This window comes from Dermacentor variabilis, chromosome 11 (genome assembly GCF_050947875.1).
Source record: "Dermacentor variabilis isolate Ectoservices chromosome 11, ASM5094787v1, whole genome shotgun sequence".
Taxonomy (NCBI): Eukaryota; Metazoa; Arthropoda; class Arachnida; order Ixodida; family Ixodidae; genus Dermacentor; species Dermacentor variabilis.
Window position 1 is genome coordinate 44,161,077 of NC_134578.1, and position 27,117 is coordinate 44,188,193.

General features: G+C 45.4%; 1 protein-coding gene across 1 annotated transcript; it reads left to right on the forward strand.

The window, feature by feature from the left end:
• Window positions 1–6,297: 6,297 nt before the first annotated feature.
• Window positions 6,298–13,529, forward strand: LOC142563060 (uncharacterized). Its single transcript, XM_075673570.1, has 2 exons — window positions 6,298–7,020; window positions 12,232–13,529. The coding sequence occupies exons 1-2, from the start codon at window positions 6,673–6,675 to the stop codon at window positions 12,532–12,534; spliced, it is 651 nt and encodes a 216-aa protein (XP_075529685.1). The 5' UTR covers window positions 6,298–6,672; the 3' UTR covers window positions 12,535–13,529.
• Window positions 13,530–27,117: the final 13,588 nt, after the last annotated feature.

Sequence of the window (27,117 nt, forward strand, 5' to 3'; positions counted from 1 at the left end):
CGGAGTTAATTGGAGAACATGGCATAGATGTTATCTTTTTTTCCGGCATTAGCAGCTAATTTAGCCTCATTGTGTTGTACATGGAGACATAATAACCACCCGGTCATGAGTTCTTCTCTGACGCTTAAACCAGAAGAAAAACGATGCCAGACCAGGCTCAAGGACAAACGGAACAGAAAATGTCGCCTGCAAACGGGACATTTCTGGACAATCGTCTCCTAAGCCATGGTTGGCACGGTGTGTCGATGATTCAAGTTCTTGCATAACCCGTAATCTGCTCATCTTTATTTCCTCCAAAGGAATGATTCAGTGCCATGCGCAATATCTTATGTCGGATAATTATCTAGTGCTGATGACGACCACGAAGCAGTCATGGTTTGCTTTCATTACACTAATCTATTCTTGTAAGACGTAGTTGTGGGAACATAACATTAAAATACTGTAAGCAGCTACTTTAGTGCTGTTTAATATGCATAAAAATGTCGCAGTTTAGCCCGAAAAGCGAAGCATTGATTGCGATAGCAAATTAGTAGACAGCTATGCGAAGTAAGGCTACTAGATTAACGGCCGTATAAACTAGGAAACATTCGTTTAAAAATTTATACAAACCCCACCCACTGTGGGAATCGATGTAACCACAGTCGGATTATGAGGCAAGCCATAGTGACGCACTCCGGATTAATTTTGGCGCCATGGTGTACTCTAACGTGTCCCTAAATCAAAGTGAGCGAGCGTTTTTTTTAATTCGTCCCCTTCAAAATGCGGCTGTCTCAGTCAAATCCGCGACCACGAGCAATGCCATATCCGCAAAGTGATTGCGACGCGCACGGAAGTGTTGATTTGACGTTGGACCGCTTCCGTTGTGTCGCCTTGACCGTGGGGTGCGCTTTAATTGCTGCGGCTCTGCTTCTGCACGCCCTGCGCAAGTTGTCCGCTAGACATATTCGCACTTATTTATTTCTCAGAAATTGTGGAAACGCAGCGTACCGTACCTTCAACTTGAGTTTATCCAGCGTTTCCGTGCCTTCTCGCATCACATTTTCCCTATTCCTACCCCTCCTTTGTATTTGTATGGGAACTGCGGGAGACGAGTGGCAAGGTGTTATTCCCTCGTTTCGCGACTGGGTCGGTTCTGCCAACGCCACTTAGACAAGAGAAGGCCTGAGCGCTCGCCGAGTGACGTCACGGAGAGGAGGCCAGCGGCGTGCTCGACGATACGGGTTGAATGAAGGGATGGTGCACTTGCGTGCAACGTTAACCAGAGCGCAGTTATTTATTTTTTTTAGGTATAGTTGAACAGCTGGCCTGGAGCGCACGGAGGGTGTTCCAAAATTATTTTATTATTGCAAAGCTATTCGCGCGCTGAATTATTAAAAAGCCTGTCCATAAAAAATGAAATGGTTCAACCTTAGGATTGAGAACAAATTTCATGTACATGATGACAGGGAGCATGGCTTATATTTAAATTCGCAGTGCTGCCCTATTCTTCAGCGTAGCTTCTTCGCCTTTATTTATCCTCGGCGTCAAAGAGTTTGCCATTCATGCAACCACGAAAGTTTTTCAACAAAATGTTAGCACTGCACCATGACACATGTCTTTTGCCAACTTCATAGGCGTGTCTTTCTGCACATTCGCGACACATGTATGTATTCCAGTCTAGATTAAGTTTTAAACGAATAATTTCGCTTTCGAGGCATTATTACATATTGTATCGCAGTCCACATATGTTTAACACCTCAGATAAGTTTACCGATGGAGATAAAAAATATTGGTACAACTATTTACAAAGAGACAGCTGCCTTAATGCGCACAGTTTCAGGTTTTCTCTTTTTTGCCTTAGCATTGGCATCCAATATTCTGTCATTCGTCTTGCGGGAAAATGAACACATGATTTTTCGACACCGATTTGTAACTGCTCTGGCAAATGGGCACGCAGCACTCAGTAGGCGTACCCTGGCACGAACGTAATCCACATTCCGCGGCAATGAAGGCTTGCCGGACTCACAACCGAATCGCAGCGCAAGCGCAGACACTACAGGCACGGTTCAAGTCCAGAAAGAAGTGCGCTCGGAAGCTATCGCAGCCTGGCAGGACATGGCTAACCCGGAAGCTATCCAGGGAGTGGCATGGTTCCCGGAACCAATCGAATTTTTATCGCCACATCGTCCACTCGGTCTCCCGCGCCTCATTTTCAACACAGGTGCGCCGCTCGTAGCTTCGTAGCACGCTGCACGGAAGTTCTATGTGGGCCTCTTTTGTGTGACGTAGATTGGAGTGGGGGGGGGGGGGGTGAGGAGGTAAGGAACATTCAGAAGGCCTGAAGTTCTGTAGAGGGTAGTGGTTCGCTCCTTTCTATGCCTCCTCTCCTCCCTCCTCTCTCCCATTCTATCTAGCTTCCCCCTGGGCCTTGCACAATGGTAAAAAGATAAGCGCTTGCGGGGGGGTCACGAATCTGTCAGGAGGCTGAAACGGCGACAGCACGGGAGCTCCAGAGGGCATTCTGCACATTCGACATGGTGCGATTCAAACGAGTTCGTCCCGTCTCTTGTCTTCGCTGCCACGCTCCTTCCATGCGTATACACGCTCTGAACCACCGCCCGACGCGGTGTGCTGGAAAGCAACAGCCACAACAACATCGTCAGCTGCAGCAGGGGGAAAGTCGAAGGAAAAGGCAAAGAAAGCTTCTCTTCAAAACTGAATCAACAAGGATGGTGTCAGCACCCACTGGCAAACATGAACACATCCCACTCGACGAGCGCGGACACTCCTTGTCACAACGCTGGTGACAGCAAGCGCGGCAGCAGCAGCGAGCGAAGTGACCTTCGTGCTGTCTGTCGCTTCAATGCAAGGGCGGCGCGAAAACAGCGTGCACAAAGGCCGTCTGCAGATGCCTTTCAGGGTGCATCGCGCGCGGCCGTGTAAAGTACGCCGTTGATTGCGGACTCGAACCCGCCCCCCTGACTCCCGCGCTGCCTCCCCGCTTTCCTCCATGTATGGCGAGCGAGAGTGAGCCGCGATCGTCAGTTCCCCTTGCGCCTGGTCGCGAAATGCGCAGTTACTGCTGGAGCACACCCCAACCCCCCCTACCTAATTCCCGTGCCCCCACGGCCTTTCGCGCGACGGAAGACGGCGCGTTTGCTCCCCCTTTTCTTACTTCGCGCGCGCCAGATTGGGCCGCGTCGCCGGCTCACCCTCGCGAGCTTTCACTCGCACATGCAGCGCACGGCGGCGATTTTATCGCCCTTGGACTTTATGTGCAACCTCGCGGCGACGCCTGCGGCAGAAATGCGCCCGTTTACCCATGTAATTGCTTGCCCAATAAAAGCATGTGCCCATATTTTATGCACATAGCGATCATAAGCATGACAATCATTCAATTGTAACCCGCATGCATTTTACATTGAAGGCACAGTTTGAAAGTTCTACCCATGACATTTGTCAGTAACTTCAAAAACTTATCGGTACCGTCAACCAAAATTTACTCAAAATAAAATGTCTGCACCAAAGGATAAAGACTCGTCCGTATAATTACCTATTTAATGTATTTTGATCTCGAAGGCCTCACGGCCTAACGGTAAAAATGATTAAAAATAAATGCGGCCGAAACGCCAACGATGTTTATGCAAGAAATTCTGAAAACGCACAACGTTCTGCTTTTCTTTTTCTGAAGCCAATTAAACGCGGAGAATTCATAAATGTGTTCACGTATAACGTCACATGAAACAACCACGCCAGTAGAACAATCTAAAATTACATTTGTCATCGTACGTACCTTCACATTTGATTCAAAATATTTCTCTCCAACCTACTTTTGCTTCGCGAAAACTTCAAAGAGCGCTTACGTGGCCCAATTTTCTTTTCGAGAGTATTACTTTGCTGCGGACCTCATTCGCACAATCGCCAAGTTGCTCAGTTCTTTCGAGAGAATTGGCGATGGTTAACTTAGGTCTGTGCGACGTTTCGCACGGAATGACCCATAAGCCTCCGCGCCAAGCCGCACATGCGCCGTCGGTATGTTGTGATAGCTCGTCGTGAAGGGGGCTGGAGTATTCCTATTCTTTCTACCGCAATAAAAAAAATTGTGGAATCTCCCGTAATCGAGTGTAGATGTAATCATGAAATGGCAACCGGCAAAGCATACTGGTTGGATATGATACTAGCGACACTCTCAATATGGGCGTAGTGCATGTTCTCAGAGGCACACTCCACCGCACCGCATCGCACCACGATATATTGAGCACTGGTTCATATGGGCGCTGCCCAGCTAGAAGAATAAAGCAGGCTGAAGGTGCGACAAGAGGCAGCGAAAGATGCCAGACAGATAGAGCGCGTACTCCCCAGCTAGAAGAAGAATGAAGTGAATTCTGACGTATTCCACGCCCAAACCACGATTTGATCGTGCGGCACGCAGGGGGAACTGCATTTTTTTTGCTTATTGAATGTTTCGAAATGCTTTCGGCTTCGGCTAGTGGCTACTTTTGTTCAAATTTTGTGGGAAGAATTGAATGGGTGGTGCAAACTATACACAAAAGCACCACTATTTTCTTTTGTTTGTAAAAAAGAAATGTGGACCTGCCCTTTGGTATGGCCCCCGCCTCAATAGTTATATGATAAAAACGGCAGTCAAGACTTCACCATGGCTTCCGGCATGAAGCACTTCTTTTAAGAGTAGGTGATGTCCAAGTCTACTAAGCCCCACTGAGGGCTTTCTCTGCGTAACCTAAATTGAGCTCGAAGGCTACGCTTCTTCTGGCAGCCCCCGACGAAATTGATTTGGAGGCCGGAAGTACGTCACATACGCCATGTTTTCGACTCAATCTATATGGCAGCATGTTAAGCTTTCCGGAATGCCATTCCCTTGGCCACTTTGGTGGCCACTGGCAACTACACGGTTTGTATCTGTCGTTTATCAAATGCACACCACTAGAACCTAAATTAAACCGCGGACTTCATGCGAATAATATTAGTCTGACGAGAGGCGCCTCAGCCCGCAGCCAGCGTTCAGGTAAGGGTATTGTCTCCGTCAGAGCAAATTACTTGTCACGGACTTACCGATAGGCCCCGATGGAGAGAATTTCATCTGCCGATACGTTGGCTCTGAGATGTGGCTCGGCCTTTTCGCCCAGCGTTGGATGTTAGTTGGGGCACCTTTAGTGATTTGTCACTCAGCGTACAGATTACCTTGAAACTTTAAGTGACGCAGGTGATCAATGTTCGGAACTAAGTAATTTTTTGGCGTTTTTGAGAAAAGCAATAGAAAAATGCACTACTACATTCCGAAATTTCAGCTTTTTCTAGCACGTTTTTAGACGATAACTGCTAAAGGATGAAACTTTGCTATGCATAGAGAGAGAGAGAGTTATGCTTCCCTCTCCCATTGCGGGCTTGAACATAGTTGAAAACACACTCACTACTTCATACTTGAAGCGCCAGACTTCCCCTCAGGACTTTCCAAGTTCGTCTGAAAGTTGAAAGAAGGCGCGTTTTTGATATGATGTTCCGGACTGCGTGTGCGCTGGGTGGTTTTTGAAATCACGCATTGTGTTACTGCTCCGCAGATAGCACAGTGTTCGACTAGTTCGACTACATTGTCGAACTAAAAATAAGCACTGGATCCGTGCCGGCAAAAACTACGCTTGAGTATTTCTTGCACTAGCACACAAAAAATCTGCTGAATTCTACTGATATTTCAATAGCAAATCTGCTACTACTACATCTTTTAATCTTCACAAGAGTAGTTGATGCCCATATTTGAGGCGCACGTGTCCGCATGATGCGTCGCATGACAACTGTCGCACGACAAGTGTCGCATGACAAGCCCTCGCGATTTTGATACCAGGAAATGCCGTTCATAAGTGCCGAGCACAATTCCGATGTGTGCTAAAAGGAAATTAGTTTCAGTCGGCAATCTGACGGTACTTTCCGTAGGGGTCTTGTGAATATGGTAATTGCCACCCACTAGAAAGGTTTGCATACGAAGCAGCCGGTTTTCGAGCTGTACGAGTTAGAACGTCAATTAATCAACAATGTGCGTGCTAACGTGTAATCTTACGATTAAATTAACACGCTCTTTTACTCCGCCGTCGAAACGGTTATGTAGGTTTACCTGTATGCAAATGAGGTTTCGATGTCTCCAACTGGAGTAGTATTTGCTGACCTGAAGTTCTTTTCATGCTTTGCGCAATTACACTTAAGCGTATGGAATACGGCTCAGCATTCTGACGTTTCCGGCTAGAGTTCCTTCTTATACTGCCGTTGAGGGAGGGCGCTCTGAGAGCAGTAAGAGTATCAGAACGCACCGACGTAGACAAATCATTATCATTTCGTCTACAACGACGAAAGTGTTCTCTGGCTAACAACGCTTGTCAGAGCAGGGCCTTGAGCTCGTACCGAGGAAATCTTGTCGTCCGCGTACACCACCAATCAGATTTTATCAGATTTTCTCACTCTTTTCTCCGTGTGACTTTTTTCAAGGGAGTCCTTTCTTTTGCATTCAGTTCCATTTTCACGAGGCAGTGCTTGATTTTCTCTTTTTCGCGATGCCTTTCTGCTACTCAGGCGTATTCGGGTGGGTGAAAAGGTACCTCGGCTGAAGACCTAACTGAAAGTAGATGCCTAAACACTTCGTCGACGGTGGGAGCCAGTTCGGCTGCTGGTTTTGTGCCAGCGAGCATGTACCCCTGCGTGCAAACGGCCAATCCGGAAGTCGAATACGACTGCGACGTGTACCTATACATCCGACCTCTGTCTTACTCGGAATACTGCGACTCAGTGCCGACAGCCTTGTCTCCGTCTCCGACCTTATCTTCATCATCTGAGGGGACGGAAGATACCCAGTTGATGGACCTTGATTTTCTCAAGCACTGGCAAGCCGTGTTCGTCTTCAAGAGCAACGCCTCACACACGGACAGCAGCCGCAATGGCGTCGTCATGCTCGAAGCCGGAAAGGCCAGTGGATACTTGGAGGGCGAAGGATTTGTGACGTCACTGGAAGTGCTCGAGATGGAGAATCCTCGGAAGGTAGGTTTTCTTAGTCGGATGCCTTTTTCTAGAACAAAGTTCCTTTTCAGTTTGAGGAATGTATGTTTTGTGTTCCTGTTTACTGGAGTTTTAGCTCAAAGTTCAGTGAGAGTGTTACAGAAGGCAAACATTCGTGTTGCTGCTTATTGTGGAAAAAAAATGTTTTGTAAAAAGCTGAATTGGGGCAGCGAGGGTTTTTAGTAGGTTGTGTGAAGCTAGGAACGAAGATTTTTCAGGAGTACGCCACTTTGATCTTATTTTAGTGCTTTTATGTCGCATTTCGCGCACTGCTTGACTGTTGCCTAGTCGCTTCTACTAAGAGTCTTCTGTAAGATTTATGACGTTCTGGTGCTCTATACTAATTGCTTTTGTTTTTTTATAAGTTCCTGCATACAATGTAAGCTTTGTTTTCTTGGCATACCTTTCTGCATGTAATTTACCTCTAGGCGCCCTCTGAAGCGTCGCTAGCCATAGGTTCCCGGTAGAACCATATTAATGAAAAGCGTTATTTCGGCACAATATTTCTCTCGCAATGGGAATGCGAGGTGAACATGACTCAAAAATCGATTACGCTCGCATTCAGGCGTCACAACGTGTACGACAGAAGATGGGACCTTGGGCATTTCAGTAGCAGCAGGGCACATATTTTCCCTAAAGCTACAGTGTTCAGTGACTCGCTGGAGCGCTGTGTTTGAGCTGATAAGGCCACTGCTGCCGCGTCACGTTTAAGGAGGACTGCGAAAACGCTGAGGCACTTTATTCAAGTGGGCAGCAACAAACGGTCAATGGCTGCATTGTGGTGCACAATGCTTTCAATTTGCAAACGTACGAACCTAGTTTCGTGTCGTGTCTATCATGACCTTGGTGCAGTTTCCACGATATACTAGCTAGCTCCGCAGCCATTATGCGCTGTATGTGAAGTGATGCTGTAAAACTTGAATTTATCCCAATTATTGCTACTATTTTTGTAAACTATATCAACTTGCGGTCACATGTTTTGACACTCGTGGCACTTTTCAACGTATTACCTTGTAGAATCTTGAAGCAAAGAAAATGTTGTGCTGATTTGATGAAGCCAGAACATATGCCATAGCAAATGTTTTGAAGCGCCACTATAGAGAAACGCGTAATGAGTTTCAACTGATAGTGTATTCTTTCACAGCTTCATGTTTGTTATTATCGTGACAATAGGTTGATTACTAGCAGTGAACATCATGGTAAAACTTCAGCTTTCTGAATATTGCAACGACACCGCCTCGCTGTAGGTTAATATGATGTCACTCAGTTCAGTTTTTTTTTACAGGTTGGGTGATGGCAGATTAGCAAAACTTGTCGAAATTTGCGTAATTCAGCGTATGGCTGAAATATAAAACCATGTGACTCCATACGTACCAATGAAAAATTTACTAGGTGCGAGGAGACACCTTCCCAGTCTGTGACGTCACCATGAAAGTGTCGCCCACTTTTCGTTTTTGAATCCCTTCGGGCACACCAGAGTTTTCATGGCAAATGTGGCCATTTTGACACCAGTAGAACGACGGCACAGTAACACAACAAAAACAATATTTATATTTCGTGTCCCTTATATCTAGGACTACCTTATTTTCTCACAGATTGTCTCTTTGGAGTGTTAAGGGGGGTTCCTGCAGCTACCCAAAACAGAGCTCGCATTAAAAGTTTAACACTAAAAAATACCCGCCGCGGTGTCTTAGCGCCTATGGTGTTGCGCTGCTATGCACGAGGTCGCGGGATCAAATCGCAGCCAGGATGGCCGCATTTTGCTTGGGGCGAAGTGCAAAAGACGCCAGTGTACCATGCATTGGGGGCATGTTATAGTTCGTGCAACTGTCAAAATCTATTCCGCGTTCCCCACTACGGCGTGCCATATTATGAATTCGTGGTTTTAGCACATTCCTATACTAGAGAATAAAATTTTACAAAAGCGTTTCTTGGCAGCAAATGATCCATGAGACACAAGAAAATTAATCTTCGCTAGTTTTGAATGGCTACGTAAGAAATAAAAGCACTCGGAGAATGTCTAGTCGTAAAATGTGCCTCTTCAGGGAATGGCACGCAGTCTGTCTTAGAGAATGACTCGGGAAATTTAGAAATTAACCGAACATTTGTTGGTTATGTTCCCGCAACAGGGATGGCGCCTTTCGAAAACTCTATGCGAATAACAAACATTCACGTTATAGCGAATCGAGACCAACATGTGCATCAAGTCTCTTAGGATATGGTGAGCGTCGGCTTCAGGTTGAGAAAACATCCACTGGTTATTATGTTTCAAGGAACTGACACTCGCAGTCATACAGTATGTCAAACAATTTGTGTTGCATCCGAGATTTCAGCAACGACATTCTAAAAACAACTTGGTAAATATGCTAGCCGAAAAATTAACTTTATGGTTGTTTTTTTGCAGGATGCTCTAATACAACCCTGCCAGGAACTTATTGTATAAAAATTTGGAGCACTGTTTATTATAATAATCTAGGAATGCCACTTGGGTTGTGAACTTTTTACTCGGCATTTATAAGAAGAAAGTCGCTTTCAGTGTAAGGAGTAAGATCCCTTAGAAGAACGTTTAAAAAAAAGAGCACACTGATTGTCGATTTTATCGATTGCTCTGAAGAAGCTTGAACGTGCGCCTCTTAGTGTCTCATTAAAGTTTGTATTGCAATGAATGCGTTAGCGCAACTGCGCTCCCTAGCTTCATCAAACCCTTCATCTGCAACTCCCTCAAACAACACGTAAAACTTGAAAGAATCATCTCTTGGTCCTAAAAGCGCACAACTTAAAAATTTGAGATTTCCCAAGCACGTTTTTTTTTACAATTACATATTCTATGACAACAAAGTTTCTGCCCGATAGATTACATATATATCTTGTCAAGGTTTGTGAAAGGACACGTATTTCTTTCGGAACGCAAGTTTTCTGGGTGCTACGGCTGTGCCACCATCATTGTTCCCGTACTTTTGTTACTCCCAGGACATTGATCGCTTTTGTGCACGATTCCATGCTGGCAGTGCCTGTCCTGAATTTCCGGTATGTCGCGACTTTATCTCCGGGGCAGGCTGCAATAAAATTGTCTAATTGTGTAATTAACGCTCTGAAATAAATTTATCCGCACTCTGGAAGAAGCCGTCAACGCACAAGCCAAAACGTGGAGGCTTTAAACTGAATGTACCCAGAGTTTTTAAGTTTGCATTTTCTGCCGGCTTTTCTCTTAATTTTTCTACAAAGAACATTACAGCAGTATGTCGCTTTGCACAAAATATGCTTTGCGAGTTCTCGGGAAACGTTGTTCGCTCATCATAACAACACCAAATGCTCCAACGTCTTGAAACAAGATCATGCTTCCTTACTTTTCTTAGGGGAAATGTCTCTTACTACAATTTTTAAAGCCGGCATACAGCGTCATTTTCAAGGCAGGCACAGCATTCGCCTGGCAAACTACGAAGTGATCCACAGTCAACGTCAATTTAAAGTAGTATGATCACTTACTTACGAGGCACAAAGATCAGCAAATGTGCGGCGTAGCTGAGGCTTTTCATACGCATAAGAAAGCGCAAATCAATCTAATACAGGATCAATTGAACTTTCTAAATGAAGTGTGATTACGCGTGAGCTGTATTGTTCTGTTGTACAACGTGTTGATCTTAATTTTTGTATTTCCTGCTTCACTACGCCAAGATTTTGTACATTGTCCGCGAGTGCGCATTAAAACTTACCTGACAGACAGCGCTTCTGATCGTCTCTTCTTTTTCGTCCGCGTAGCTGTTGCACCGAAGGCTCATGAACGCATTTTCAGCTCGCCCGGTTCTCGTTGCCTGTTCACCTGCTTCACCAGTGCCAATATCTTAGGAAGAGCACTCCTTGAAAGTATACACCTTATTTGCGCCAAGTGTCAAGTTGATAATCCGAGTGGCATGCCACGGCTATAAAGTGAACTATAATAATTTGTAACCACACGCTCGTTGAACAGCTGCAGTTTTAATTTTAGCATATATAACACTCATGGCTTCCAACGTCGGCTCTGTCTTTCCGCATGCCATAACTTTTTTTGACAGGGGTGGTATCAATAGATCTTGAACATTTGGCGTTTACGTGATCGTAAATGTCTACCACTTGCAGTCGAAATAGCAGCGTTACTGTAAAATAATAACAACGTGACTACTAGACGCGTTGAGTATAGAACACAAGGACATTCTCGCAACAGCGGTTTTTGTCAACCGCGTTTATCACATGTTTTTTGTTGGCGTTCTGCTCCGGAGTATCTTAGAAACCCAGCGTCCCTACATCGCTATATTTTTTTGTTTAAGGAAGATTACCTCCTTCGTTCTAGCCTCCCCTCCAAAAATTTTTTTCCACATACGCACGCGTTTATCACGAACCAGATATCGAAGCTCCCACTGTGCAAACTGAAGTAATGAGCCCCAGCCATATCTATGGAATGTAACCGGCTAGAATTTCCGCACGAGGAAAGTGGCCGTGGGCACAGTAGCATGTTAGCTGGCGTTTAACCGTTGCAGCAACAAATTTTTGTGAGATAACAATCTGATTATAAAACGAATTTTTCTTTTCATTTGAAGAACTTCGCGATTCGAGGACGATGTGTTACAGACTTGCATATTTGGTATTATGCGCAAGAGGGCTTAATGTGGAAATCATAGGTGACTCCTAGAGCGAAGTTTCATTCTTATTTTGCAATAACAACTTTCTTGCCAGCTGCTTTCTGGGCGTAACATAGGCTGACATTTCTTACTGCAAATTTGTCTTTGACACTGTCATGCACAATACCACCAAAAAAGAAATATCGTGAGCTTTTTGAAACAAACATGACTTTCATCTCTTCTGCTATCAGCTCCAAAATTTGATGAATGTGCGATGCAGGTGACGATCTTTTTCCTCCTTCTGTAATATTTCTGGGTTATCGGACCCCACAAATTCATCAACTGTGGTGCTTCAGCGGAAATTTATGAAGAACGCTGTTCCTTCACAAGAAACGTATAATTATCACATATATCAGGCAATCTTATTCTCGCTTATTGCCAAAAAGCAAACTGTCAGGGCCCCTTTCTCTAATAGTCAACACTTTACGATTTCAAGGTGTTCAACCCCCAAGCTCATGCCGACCCTGGCCCTAAAGCGTCCTACCATTACACTCCAACTTCAGCCAACGTCTCCAACCCGAATACCCTTCTCCTGCAGGTCTTCCTACGGAGCACCCGCTTCTCCCTGAAGACGCTCATGAACGCCCTGAGCGCAATGAACGCATCCAGATCAGCCTACTGTTTCGTGTGGAACAACTGCCAGGAGTGGATCACTGGACTAATGCGACGTTTGAACGTGGCCGTGAGACGAACGCGTGTGAGCAAGGTTGCCAACGCCGTGATTGCGGTGGCCAGTCTCTGCCTCTTGGCCTACGTCGTCTACTTATCGTATTGCGCAGGATCGTCTTACCGGTGGCAACATAGTGACGGCGAACAGTGGGTGCCGCGAAATGCAGGGTGAAGTGTGAATTCCGTGTGTACGAGATGTCTCCTAGAAGCACATTTCAATGTGTTAATGTGTGCCTCGTAGATGTACATAGTACGCCTGCGTAAGAAAAAAAAATCTGCGAAGACAGTATACATCGTATGACTGTCGAAGAGGTGATGACACCGCATAATCATGGTCGTCTGAGTGGAGAGTTCTCAGACCCCAGAGTGTAGCTTGGTTGCTTCACCGAAAACGGAGCGTTCACAAGGTAAAATGTGATAACCAAACAGCGACGTAAAGCGCCATGTAGTGAATAACTAAGTCATTACGAAGTGAAACCTATGTGCCTACGCACATAATCGTACGAAGGAACTGGCCATGTATGATGAACGAGTTCTTCTCTGTTCCTCGGGCGCACTTGGTCACGGCCTGACTGAACAAGCCGTCTTACCAGCAGGCCATGGTGTAGAATGACAGTCATTTTGTGCGTGACTTTTGCTTGTAACAAAGATGACTTTAGGACAACATTTAGGTTGCTTTGGGACGCACTGTTGTGATTAGCAGAAATTAGAATGTTTGACACTTGTAAAAACCTCTGGAATAATTCATCCTACACCACAGCTTCAGCACGATATTTTGTTTCAATAAGCGAGAACGCCTCCACATTTTGATGGTTTCCGGAGGCAGGGATTTTGTAAATTTCGCTTTCAATTAGGAACAAGGTATCACTAGCGAAAAAAAAAACAACAGTACCACTAATTGAAAATGTGAGGTTATGCTTGCAGAGTCTATCTTGTGTGCATATATTGTGCTAACGGAATCAGCAACCATTTGTTTCGTGAAACACGGTGCTTTAATGTAAAGTCTGTGACATTTTTCACCTTGCTGCAATTATGGGAGATTTTCCTTAGGTCCCTACTTGCTGGCTATAACTTCAATTGTACATACCCATGTCTTCAAGAGCTTAGGTAGCCTCAAGAGTTCTCAGACGCGAACTTTAGAAAATAAACACCTTGAAAACGAGCTGTGTCCAGCTGTCCGGGTCTGTTTCCTTCATAACTTTTTGGTCTCGTATGTACGCCAGAATTCACTTGCCAACGCCACGAGGTTTGCATCACTAGGAGAGGAGAGCTTGTGCACTGGCGCGTCATGAAAAAGAAATGTAAACTCACGTAAAACTTCTGTGACGGTATATATAAACGAAATCTCACGAGTGGCATTTCACGACCAAAAATTCCCCGAAAGGGCTCTTCGGGAAGCTGTATTAGACTTCTTTAAGTCACTTTTGGGCACCTGCATGGGTTTGTTTAAAATGCACCCATAACACGGTGCCCGATTATTTTTTTTTTTCATTACGCCTCATCAGAATGCGGATGCTGCAAAAGCCGCTGAGCCCGAGACTTCATGCTCAGCATCGGAATAACATCGCCACTGAAGCGGGATCCATACGACGGACAGGGGCAGTGGTTTTGGCAGGTAGCAGTGAATCACGTGACTAGTGCGTGATGAAAACGTGCTGCGCTAGCACAGTCTGGCCTTTTCCGCTCGCATTTCCGCCTGTATGTTTAGCAATAGCCTGGTCCTTGAAATCTGAGCTGCCGGAACCACAATTTGATTATGAGGCATGCTGTAGTGGCGGACTCCGGCTTAATTTTTACCACCAGGGGATCTCTAACAGGTCCCCAATGCAGGGGACGCGGGGGGCGTTTTGTGTTTCGGTCCCTTCGAAATGCGCCACCGCGGCTGAGATTTTGTCACGGGATCTCGTGCTTAGCATTGCAACACCACTGCCCCTAAGCCCCATCGGCGGGTAAATTGTTTGGTCCTCTGTTTAGCCTAATCAGCATCAAGTCTGTCAACATAGGCTGTATGAGTCTGGCTGGATAGGCTAGTTATCTGGTGCGGACTCGCGTATGCAATCGCAAAGGCAAATCTTTGTTGATTTGTTGTCGAAGAAGGCATGTGCAATAATCGGAGCGCGGCGCAAAGAAGAATGTCCTAGCTTTGCTTCCTTCGTTAATGCGCTTTAGGCGTCCTCCAGTGCGTGAGGTGGTTCTATATGTAGATGTAACCGTTGTTATTGCTTATTTTACAGTCACTTCCTCCTTTTCTGAAACGCGCGAAAGCGTCTCATTCGACTTTATGCACGGAGATTCCGCGTTCTCGCTGAGGCCATTATCTAACTAGGAAAAGGTATTAGGAAATTCGAACGTAAAATGCTCCAATAAAGAAATATAACATAGATTTAAGCGCTTAATGCCCCGCTTAGAGTAAACACTCAAAGCGGAGAAAGTAGAAGCGAACAGTGAGAACAGCGATGTGGGCGCGTTCCCCAGAGATGCAGACAAAAGCAGATGGTGAAAAAAAATATTATTCTTGCAGAGTTTATTTCTCAGAGCCCAAAACTGAAACCCTTTTGTGAGTTCTTAACACTGTATCGCAAGCCGGAATGGTGCACGAGCAAGACAGCCACTCCTCTCCTAGTCGGGTGGAATAAACCACCGAATGTGAAGTGTTTGTATACAGTCTAAAAAAAGTTTACACCCTTTGGCGTGTATATTTGCCACACAACAATAATCGTCATCTGCCTTGCTTGCGTTTCCTTTCTTGAAAAGGGCGCGCGGTACTTTCCTGGCGGCACTGCTATGTCATGCTGATAACGCGCATGCCGTTAGTTACTGGAAAGTACCGGGCTCGCAGCATTAAAGAAATAAAATACGGACAAGACAGATGACGTTTATCGGTTTGTGGCAAGATGCGACTCAAAGTTTGTAAACTTTTCTTAGAGTGTAGGCGTGAGTGAAAACATATGCGTGCGCATGTGTGAATGTGTGCGTTTTCATTTCCTTCTCCAAATGTCAAACTGGCGCCACAGTGACATGATTCTATGCATCAGTGGCAATCAATATATCCACAGGTGCTTTGAGGCCACAACCCCAAATGCAAGGTAAGAAGTAATCGCAAAAGAGAGAAATAAAGGAAATACAAGGTTAGCGAAAGTCTTAGACACTTTTGTTAGCTAAAAAAGTTCCTGCAAAGCATATATATGAGTAGCAATCATCAGCAGGGCCTAACTTTTTTTTAATTATGGGGTTTTACGTGCCAAAACCACTTGCTGATTATGAGGCACGCCGTAGTGGAGGACTCCGGAAATTTCTACTACCTGGGGTTCTTTAACGTGCACCTAAATCTAAGTGCACGGGTGTTTTCGCATTTCGCCCCCATCGAAATGCGGCCGACGTGGCCGGAGGGCCTAACTTCGACGGCAGTCATATTTGCAGGAACCTGTATTATGACAAGCATGTTCGATTTGGCTGCACTTAACGAACCAATTCACGAGAATACCATGCATGAGCATACTTTTCATACATGCATTCATTTTTTTCTGCAAGTGGAGCTCTCTACCGGCACATCTCATGCCCTTAAAAATTCAAGGGAACGTTATCAACGGATGAGCTGTGTGGAGCGCTGTTGGAGTTAGGCCTATTTACAAATGTGCGCGCAGCCAAAGGGAAGTTGTTTTCTTTTGGTTATTGCTGTTATTACTATCTTGATAGTATTAGTAGCACTTTGTGGACGCAACGGAATGGTGGCCATAATTTACACATATTTTTTTTTAAATTTCCTCCCTATAGAAAAGTGTTCGAACGAAAGAAACTGATCTCGTAGCAAGCACTTGCCTACACGTGCCCCGACCACCACATAGGGATCAAAATTGTGTATCGTTTCGTTATGCCAGATACAGGGGCTGTTTTAACTAAAGTAGGATATACTTATGTGAGGGAACCTCAAACCAAATCGCGTTGTGTTATGTCGTCGGCTAGCGATAGCTTCCTCTTAGCCTGCACTTCCACAGGAGCGGAAGAGTATCATCAACTTGTGCATCACTAAACTAGCACGAAGTCAAATGTATAAGGGCATGGTGCATTGCCATACCGATGACAATAGTGCGGCACTCCGGGAACTGAGCACTGAATGTGCAGCAGAAAAATGTAAGAGGCCTAAACGTATAATGTGGTGGAAGATAGACATATCAATATGAAAATATGTACTTGATTTTCACAATATAACATGGGAATTGTGTGACAAAACCTCGTAAATCGTAAAACCTCGGAATCCTACTCATAGGTATGTCGTCACCGCATTTGTTCCAAACACGTCTTCATAGATTTGTCCATTCCTATATCAAAGGTGTATAACGAGATTATTCGCAACAATGAACTGCGCCTAGCATCAACTTGTCTAATGTACCAATGCTTGCCGCACAGCGGCCTGACTGGACAACCATGTACGCGACTACGAATGAACTTTCTACACCAGTTCTCTTAAGCGCATTTCATTATTTCAAGTGGGTCCCTTGCATTCTCGAACTTTTCTGTAAGAGAAGGGGATTGTAGACTCATTTGTTGAATTAGCACGCACTGAATATTGTGCAGTTGAGTTGCGTTTTTGAAAAAAATATACTGCAGCCTATACTAGACACGCTGTGTTGTTTTCTTTCGCACTACCCTTTATTGCCGGAACAATGCGCTAAGCATACGGTTACTCTGGCATAATTCTTCTAAGCAGGAATTTCCAAACAATTCTAATGCTGGAGACGTTATCGAGGGCGGCTCGACAAAGGCAAAGAAAATCTTTGGCAGGAAAATCTTTGTGAATCCGGCCCCATGTACGGCCATTACTACTTCATGAAACCTTATAAAACCACAAGGAATCCTTCCACGGAGGCGTGCACTGCGCTGGTATCAGTACAAGTACGGTCACGTCCTTTACTGCACTAACTCCAAGAAAGACGCGATTTGGAACGAATTAAAGCCTGGAATTCTGCAACCGTCATTTTATATCTACAATCTTAAGGCATTAATATACGGAGAAAGCTAGCCGGTAAACGTAACAAAACACTATTTTTCAATAAATTACAGGGCAGATGCAACGTTTGAATCCTGACTAGTGTAGTTTAACTACTAAATGCACAATTTTCTACGGGGTGGTTGACTGTAACCTGTCAAAATTAGTTGTGACAAGTTTGCGAAACCCTCGCAAAAAAGATTATGAATAATTACATTAGCAGAGCTTGCACATTATTTTACAAAGAAAAAGCAAGACTAAGGGGCAAAAAATCTCAGCAATTCCACAGCCACGCTTTGACAATATTTAACATACGTCAAGTCCTTCCGTTCGGGTCACGTGCAATGGTGAACCATCTCTACAACGACTGAAGAATTAAGCATCGCTCGCTGGAACACACTTTTGTCTTTTGATGATAGGCTGAGCGAAATTACTTTGCTAAATATAGATAAATTATTTCGAAAGTAACTACAACACGCTCACGTTTCGTAGGGTCTTTGGGATGGGGCAGCCCCTCTTGATCCGTTTCGTGGCCGTTTGCTTTTTGGGCACTCTCAGGTTCACAATCGCCACCAGGCCGGTAAGCGTGGTGACGCCTGTTCCTAAATCGCACCGAAAATAAGTCTGGACGGCTCGTCGCGAACGACAAACACAATATCGGCTCGTACGCACCCGGCCAATCGGTCTTCTTCGCGCTCCAACGTGATTTTCGTCCATGCCTTCCAGCCTGGCTTCCCGTTGATGGTCGGGCCCTTCTAGGTGCAGTGACAGGCCTGGGACAGGCATTCGTCCTCCAACAGAAATCAAAATAGGATCATGATAATGATGATAATGATGATTATATTTCCGGTCAGGGAAGTCTGACGATTTCTAGGACTCCATGAAGTAGGCAATACTTCATCACCCTCCTGTAAGCCTTCAGTTGCCTCAAGCCTCGAGTTTTACCCATCAAATCAATGAACTCTATGACGTCGTGTAAGAATGCAATATGCTGTTTTGACAATAGAGATTTATACACAATCACTAGAAGGGCCTTTGACGCGGCGATTGATCAGCTACCGTGGGAAAGAAGAGTAGTACTTTGTCTAATCTTCGACCTTGAGGCTTGAAATGTTCTTTTGGTGTTAGCGTGTTTGCTTTGTCTTTTTTATATTTCCAAGATTTCCAAGAAATCACATTTTCCTGGACGCATCAAGGCAATAATTTTCTTTCGGTATGCATGGTCTTAGCAAAGATTGCTTCGAAAGGCAACACTCTATCGAAAATCATTGAATTGCTAAATCACAAAACCGTCTGAAGCCAGAAAAACAACGCGTCGACTGTAAATATTCCTATGCTGGTGGTTTCTGGGAACTGTAAATGTTTCATTTTAGAACTATGTGCGTTAATTTCCGTTTTACTAATACACCTTTCACCTTTCTCATAAAATTGTCATTAGGTCATAAACATTTCTCCTAATATTATAAAGAAGCAATTTGGGCTTATAAGGAAGCCCAAATGCATGTACATGTTCCTTTGACAAAGGCTGGTCCACCAGCCGAAACGTCAGTCAAATATACTGTGCTTATCCCCCCCCAAGGTACGTCGTACTCTTTTTATTCATTATATATATATATATATATATATATATACAGGGTGTCCCAGCCAAATTGGACCAAGATTTGAAAGATAACCAGGAGCTCTAGAGAAATCGTACCGACTGCATAGTAGCCCTAGTCGTATGTACTTACGGCCAGTATTCTTTTCATCACGAAGTATTAGTTAATTACTTTTAATTAGTGAACCATGTACTTATTGCTTGAATCGCAAACATGTCAATTACAAAGTTCTACGGCTCCCCAAATAACCTCCGAATCAAGCACGTGTTTAGTGTTCAGCTTATCCTCGTTGGTTTTTCCTAGAAAAAGAAAAGCGTGCGAAACAGCCGAAATACGAAACAGATAGGCGCTCGCGCGCCGCTACTCAAGTGCTTCCAACCGAATAGCCACGGATACACGGCTTTACTAAAGGTGGCAGTTCGATACAGGGCTTCACGCTATGTGATGACTGAAACCAACCACAGTTCATGCGAGATCTCTAATGCACAGTGCTGAGAAAGGCATCAGTCAAAGCCGACTGTGCAATCCCATTTGAATACAGTAGCTTCCAACTAGCACTGTAGTTAAAGCTAGTGCAATTTCATTTGAAGACCAGTAGATACTACTGGAATCAATTCAAAGCCAGCACAACTCCATCTGAAGACCCATAGCCAGCAACTGGGACCAGTTGAAGCCAGTAAAAAACCACTTGCTTTTCAACTGCGCCACACCAGACCAGTCCGTCCAACTTGAGAACCAGTAGTACCACTTGAAAACCAGCATGGTTCCAGTTGAAGACCAATAGCTGTCTACAGGGACCAGTGGAAACTAGCAACAGACCACTAGCTTTTCAACTGGGACCACATCAGACCAGTTCATACCACTTGAAAAGAATTAGTACCACTTGAAAGCGAGTACCAATATTTTCACCTGGGATCTCACTTCGAGAAGTCTCCTCGTGGGTCCTACTCGCTTTCCACCACCTTGGCAATGGAAGACCATGGAGTCTGATATCTTTTTTGTAGCAATATCAAAACGTGCACCTGAAACGCATATACTGTCCTACTGCCTTGAATGTCATGCAAAGTAGTGCTGCACAGAATTTTACACCAATGCTTCCAAGTCTCCCTCTGGTGTCCCTTACGCAACTCTGCAAGCCTTGTTTCTCACATCCGGTGCATTAAACACCCACCTCAGTGTATTCGCTGCGGAAGCATGTGCCATACTAATGGTCGTTAAACATATAAGGGAGACAAATGTCGCTAAAGCTATTGTGTTCGCGGTCTCAGTGAGCGTTGTTAGAGCGCTAATGAGCTTACGAAAACATAAGAACCCTGCTTCTAATTGCTTCGTGCAGCCTACTTGTGCAACGAAATCATTCTCTTTTGATGGGTACCGGGTCACGGAGGCATAAAAGGCAATGTAGCGGCTGACGAAATCTTTACGTCTGTAGCCTTCAGTGACACAAATATACACACAATGGCCGCAGGCCTGAAGCCTTTCATACGGCATCAGTTAAGGAAGTATTTCCCAATGCAATGGAATACTGTAGTATTAAATAAGCTGCATATGATAAAACCTAATTAAGGAAGCGAGAGGACAAAAATGACGCAAGAAAGAATAGACTTTACCTACGGCACTAACCCTTACCTACTCATCGCAAGTGATCCTCAAACATGTATTAAGCACGCCAATAGCCTTACAGTTCGCTATGAACGTCTTTCTCCAGTGCCTGAAATAGCAAAAGATAGAAACACTTCCCTTCCCTGTATAGTAAGTACATACCTACATTCCAAGCATTCTTTCTCAGCAATGAACCGTTTTCTTCTTCATTCGAAATCGGTGTCGAATTTTTAATAGGAACCAAAAATAATTCGGCCGTGTTATTTTACCATAACCTCTTGTAAGAGGTTGTAGCAGCGTAGCAAGCATATTAGTTGGGCACGTACGTGCCTCCCAGTCCTTGCGTCCTAGAGCTGTGTTCGCGTAATAGTGCGACTGTCATATAAAAGCATCACTTAATTATGCTTCGTCGCAAAACTTTTCCTTTGCAGTCGTCTTACAGCCTTGTCTCCATGTACCATTACATCATGTGTTTGGTGCTCTTTGGACACAACTGGCCATTGTGTCAATAAAACACATTATTGAATAAAGGGAAAATTAGACATCCGCCCGTTCGTAGCAATTGCTACAAAGAAAACCCATACGGGTTCCTCGAAAGAAAAGCCTCAATTGCTATTCCACCCGTTCGTAGCAATTGCTACGGACGGGTGGATGTCTGATTTTCCCTTTATTCATTACTTCTCTCCACCTTGCGGGTTTCCGCAGAACTACTATGTCAAAACACATTATTGTAACATTATTGTAATTATTGTATTATTGTATTATTGTATTATTGTATTATAGTAATTGTAGAAAGCGAAAGACTCTCGAACATGTTGTTCAAATGGGGTCTCATGGGATAGTCAATGAGGGCGCTCTTGTATTTAGAGAAGTTCCGGAAAAGAACTCTGTTGCTGCGAAAGGTGCGCCATCTACACTTCAAAAAGAAACCATCCGCTTAAAGCTTCAACAATTCGTCGACAGATGGCATCGCGTGGACAAACTTTCCTGCTCCCACGCTTGTTTTCCGTCCCTTTCGATGGAGCCACGGTTCTGCATATGCGTGGTAACTCCCGGGAAGATAATTTGGTTTTCTCGTGCGAAAAATTGCAGACCCACTTAGGAGCTTCAAGCATCAAAATTTCGTTAAAGTGTTTTATTTTTTATCCGTTTTGGTTGTACGTTTAAGTTTTTCCTTCATTTCGTTGACGACGAAAAGAGTATTCGTCAAATAAAATTGCGGCAAATAATGTTTCGAGAGACATTAGAGAATTTTGAATAGGGGGCCGCAACAGTTTGGGGACCCAAAGAGCTTTGCGGGTGTTAGCGTTGGGGCACGCAGGAGTGAAGAGCTTTAGAAAAGGGTTTTACGTTTGCGGAAAGCGTCTTGCGCTGACAGCGCCACTACGGCATCAAAGAAAACCTATCAGAAATAATTAAAGAAAATATACCATATTATGATAGGAATAGTAATTTTGACTTGCATGTATTCGCGCTTAATTACTATTTAAAGGCTATTCTGTAAGCAGCAAACAATTAGTTGCGCTTAGTTTTGAGCAAACCAACTTTGCGTGTCTTCACCAGCCAAGCTTATCCGTGTTAGGCCTACGAGCCATCAAATCCACAATCGAATTCGGAACCAGCGGCGTCTAATGAATCAATCTTCATAACACACGCTAGTTGAGAGGAAACGATAGCCGCAGTCACTTCTCCTAGCTTGCGAACTTCACGCGTTAGCACAAATAGAACCCAGTTTAGTGCTAGGTTAGAGCCGTCGCTTCGATGGGTGCCGCTTCAGTGCGATGGGTGCCGCTTCAGCCGCCGCTTCAATTGATGCACGAGCTTCAGTCCTCTCAAGCTGCGCACGTCAAGTTTGAGCTAATGTTGATCCTGTTTAGCGAAGTTTGGGTTAGGCCTGACCCCGTCGAGTTCGTGCACTCGCTACTGATGGAGCTGAACTTTAAAAATAAGCAGTCAGGACGAAGGAAACTGCTGTTATACTTCAGTTGTGGCCCTATAGTGATTTGATAACTACTCATCACTTCGCACAGCACGTACACGATCAGCGGCAAGCGGCGACACAGCGCTGTGCCAACATCTTGTACTTTAGTCACCGTACCCGAACGCTGCCGGTCGCATTCCCGTAGATGGTGGGTATGTGTGTTGCTATTCTTACATTTGTTAATTCCAAAGAAGCATTGTTTACCTCTGCTTCAAACAGGAAAGGAGAGACAGTGCATTCGATACAGCAGCATAAACTCGCTCAGTTGCCAACGGTGTCAGCGATGGCATCCGCCTTTTTGCGAGAGAACTACACGGCATATAAGTGGGGACTTATCCAGAGCAAAGTTGTCTCTAATAATGGTTTATAGCACGTGCAAACTGTAAGTATGATAAAGTTAAACAAAAGAGAGAATAAGTAGCGGCAGCCCGTAATATATATGTGTCTGGATCACAGTTACGGTTGTTTAAAGGACTCGGCCGCTCATACTGACTCGTCTGCATGTTTTGCTACGTTTTGAGATTATTTCACATCAGCGATGCGCCGTTTCTACAATGACCGAAGCTTACAGCGATCTGAAATTCTAGAGGTAAACAAATGCACCGCTTAGGCAAATCCCACGTGGAAGGCTGCGCTCGAAGGTTTCTTGAATATACGAAATGCTTAGTGAATGTGCAAAAGGAATACAAAAAGCGATGTGCCATCGCAGACATCAGCGACAACGAACTCAAGGCAGCCGCGTCGGTAGACGGAACTCAGCGTGCCTTTATCGGCCGCGCTGCTACCACAACAGCGCACTCGGGCCTGTTCATCCACTATAGTCGTGGGTGAACGGCATGCTGCCCCGGAGAAACCATTAATAATTAATCGTGTTCAACGAGCAGCACAACCGACGTACACTCAACATGGGCGCAGGTACACAAATCAACCGGCGAAATCCCCCGACACCATTCCACGGCCGGTCTCTAGGGGAGCGCGCGCTTGCGCACCCCTCGAGACCGGCCGTGACCATTCCAAAACGTTTCCAGTGGCGTGCGTCAGAGGGCAGCGCAGAGAAAAGACGGGGAATGCGGGTGATGGAAATTCAAGACGATGAGCAAAACGTGAACAAGGTGAATGCAGGAGCCAACGTTTCGACAAGTGGACTCGTCTTCTTCAACGCGACATATGCTTTCCTCGCCACAGTATATATAGGTGGGCTTCTTCTAAAGGGGAGAGGGCGTGAGGCGAGGGGACGCGGAAAATAGGGAAAATGTGTTAACGTGTCGAATTGAGAGTAAAGGAACGCTGTGTACAAGGTCAAAGCCAGGACCCCCCCCCCCCCCAGTCTGTCAACACACGCGCGTTAGCCGGCGTGTCAAGGGCGTCTGACAAAAAAGAAAGGAAGGAAAGGGGAAAAGAAAAGGGGGGATACGCCAAGAAATCAAACTAAGTGTTGTTGCCTATAGCTTGAGGTTTAGCACAGCGAATAGATTCTAAAGCTCCCTTTGAAACGTTTATGCCTATTGGTTGCAATGTCTTGAACTTATGGATAAGGTATGATTCTCTGTATTTTCTTTCTCGTTCAGAACGGAAATTTGACTGTAAGATGTAGAGCTTAAGTTCATCAATGTTCCCAAGTTGCTCTCGATAGAGCTTATGGTACCGCGTCAAGATTGGAGAGACAGTCGGAATCGGCGAAGAGACAGCCCACATTAGAATCTGACAGACCGCCGGCCTTTATAAAAAATATTCTAATGCACTGCCAAACATAAAGAACATCCTAAGAAAATACCACTCAATATTATCAAGTAACGAGCGTCTGCGAAAAGCGTTCCCGGATGTACCCAGGGTTACCTATCGCCGAAACAAGAACTTTAAAGACATGTTAGTGCACGCAAAAGTCAGCCAGCTGCATTCCCCCGTAATAAAAGCATGTTGTCGCCCTAGGTGCAAAACCTGCAGGCACCTTCAAAGTGACATTAAAATTAAAAGCACCGCAAATAGTTATGCACATGAAGTCAAATCTAGCTTCACTTGCACAAGTTCGGATGTGATTTATATGCTTGAATGTTCCTTCTGTAAGAAACAATATATAGGTGAAACAGTACAATCAATGAACGTCAGATTAAACGGACATCGCGCGGACACAGCTAAATAGCTTCCCAAAGCCGTCGCCGAGCATTTCAACCAACCAGGCCATAACTTTGATGAACTCAAACTGTACATCTTACATTCAAATTTCCGTTCCGAACGAGAAAGAAAATATAGAGAATCATACCTTATCCATAAGTTCAAGACATTGCAACCAATAGGCATAAACGTTGCAAAGGGAGCTTTAGAATCTATTCGCTATGCTAAAGCTCAAGCTAGAGGCAACAACACTTAGTTTGATTTCTTGGCGTATCCCCCCCTTTTCTTTTCCCCTTTCCTTCCTTTCTTTCTGGTCATACGCCCTTGACACGCCGGCTAACGTGCGTGTGTCGACAGACTGGGGTGGTTCTGGCTTTGACCATGTACACAGCGTTCCTTTACTCTCAATTCGACACGCTAACACATTTTCCCTTGTTTCCGCGTCCTCCCTCCTCACGCCCCCTCCCCTTTAGAAGGACGCCACCTATATATACTGTGGCGAGGAAAGCATATGTCACCTTGAAGAAGACAAGCCCACTTGTCGAAACGTTGGCTCCTGCTCAAAAATAACGTACAGCGCGAAGGACAAGGACTGGGAAGACGACATACACAGCGCTGTGTATGTCGTCTTCGCAGTCTTTGTCCTTCGCGCTGTACGTTATTTTTGATCATGAATTACGAACTAGCTCAAGCAACCACCCTAGTTCACTTCAGCGCTGTGTATGTTGTCTTCGCAGTCCTTGTCCTTCGCGCTGTACGTTATTTTTGATCATGAATTACCAACTAGCTCAAGCAACCACCCTAGTTCACTCAGCCCTGTGTATGTCGTCCTCGCAGTCCTTGTCCTTCGCGCTGTACGTTATTTTTGTTCATGAATTACCAACTAGCTCAAGCAACCACCCTAGTTGGCTCCTGCATTCACCTTGTTCACGTTTTGCCCAGAGGGCAGCACAGGAACATGAAAGAGCCGGATTCCCGCGCGTTCCAGTCGCTGTTCCTCCCCGGCTGCTGCGATGCCGCGCGCGCGCCGGTCGGGCTCGCCAGCGAGAGCATTGACCTGCCCGCCCATGTGACGACTTCGTCGCCTGTGATTGGCGCCCTCGAGTTTGCGGAAACGCGGCGCCGCGAAAAAAATGGGTTCCGGGATCCATCCTCGCGCGGCATAGAATTCTTGCCGCGAAAGCGCCTTTCGCGGCACGCGTTTTTAAGCGCGCCGCTTTGCGCGCGCTTAGTTTCGCAAGTGAGGACGTACATTTAGTTGATGGCTTTCAAGATAGCGCCCGCAGTAGCGAGAAAATTCACCTTCGTGCTGCCTCTGGCTTAAACGTGAGCTACGCGCCGAGAACATAGAGCACATGAAGGTGTCAGCAGTCGGCGCTATCTGTCGCCATCGCAGATCGATTTCAATATAAGGTCCTCGCGGCCGCACCAGACGTAGCCACAGCCAAAGTGCGCTCGATCACGATTCATAATGGTTCGATGCGAATGGATAAGGCGCTAAAGAACGATAACGGATTATATTGATCTGAACGCCAGCAGCGCACCTGGCGCCGCCACCTGGAGTAGTTTGCTTGCGTCATCAATTCACCTTGCACCGCACCCCGTCGGCAGCAGTTCGTGTCACCGCAGTGTTGTCGTTTGCATTGGCCGAATCAAGTTAACTTTGATAATGAAAACCGGTCTGTGTGGAGATAAGCAAGCGGCACAATGCTTACGCATACGAACACAACTCCGAGAGGAGTGTGAGCGTAATTTCTTTAACCTCCATTTCTCTTTAGCTTCTCATTTTCACGCTCCAATAAAAATTACGAATAATTTCCCCCATGCTTTCCACTTGTGCATTATTTCTTGGTTTCATATGGTAGTGACTTAAAGAATGCGCAAGTTTTCCTTACGAAAAACGGTGCCCTTACAAAATCTCTGCCCTTGGTTTCCCTTCTTGTTGTCCATTACATGACAACCGGCTATATTTCTTCTGGCTTGCCAATTTGCCTTTCTCGCAGTATGCGCATGCAGCAGCTTTCTGACTTTGGGGGGAGGGGCATGCTTTCCCACCCCTTCCGGTAGATACGAATGAGACAAGCATGGCGTCACGCGCATACAGGCAAGTACAAATTTATCTCACTAGATAACCACGAGCACTCGGCGTCACACGCTGACTTGAAGACCACTGGCGGCGAGAAGCAAAGGCTTCCCGCTGTCTCTCGTTTCGCCGCGAGAAAAAAAGAGGCCAGACTCCCATTGTAATGACGTCAGGCGGCTTTCTGTAGACTCGAGTGATCTTGGTCGCAACTCCAGGCACCGTATATCAGCTTTTCAAAACTGGGGGCGGGCAGATGGCCTCCTTCCCTCCCTTAATGAGAGGGGGGAGGCAATCGGCCCCTGCCGCCCTTCTCGGTAAATACGCCTATGGACCTCTGCAATGGTCACTCATTAGAATTGGTGTCCAGTGCTGACACAGAGAAAGAGCTCATA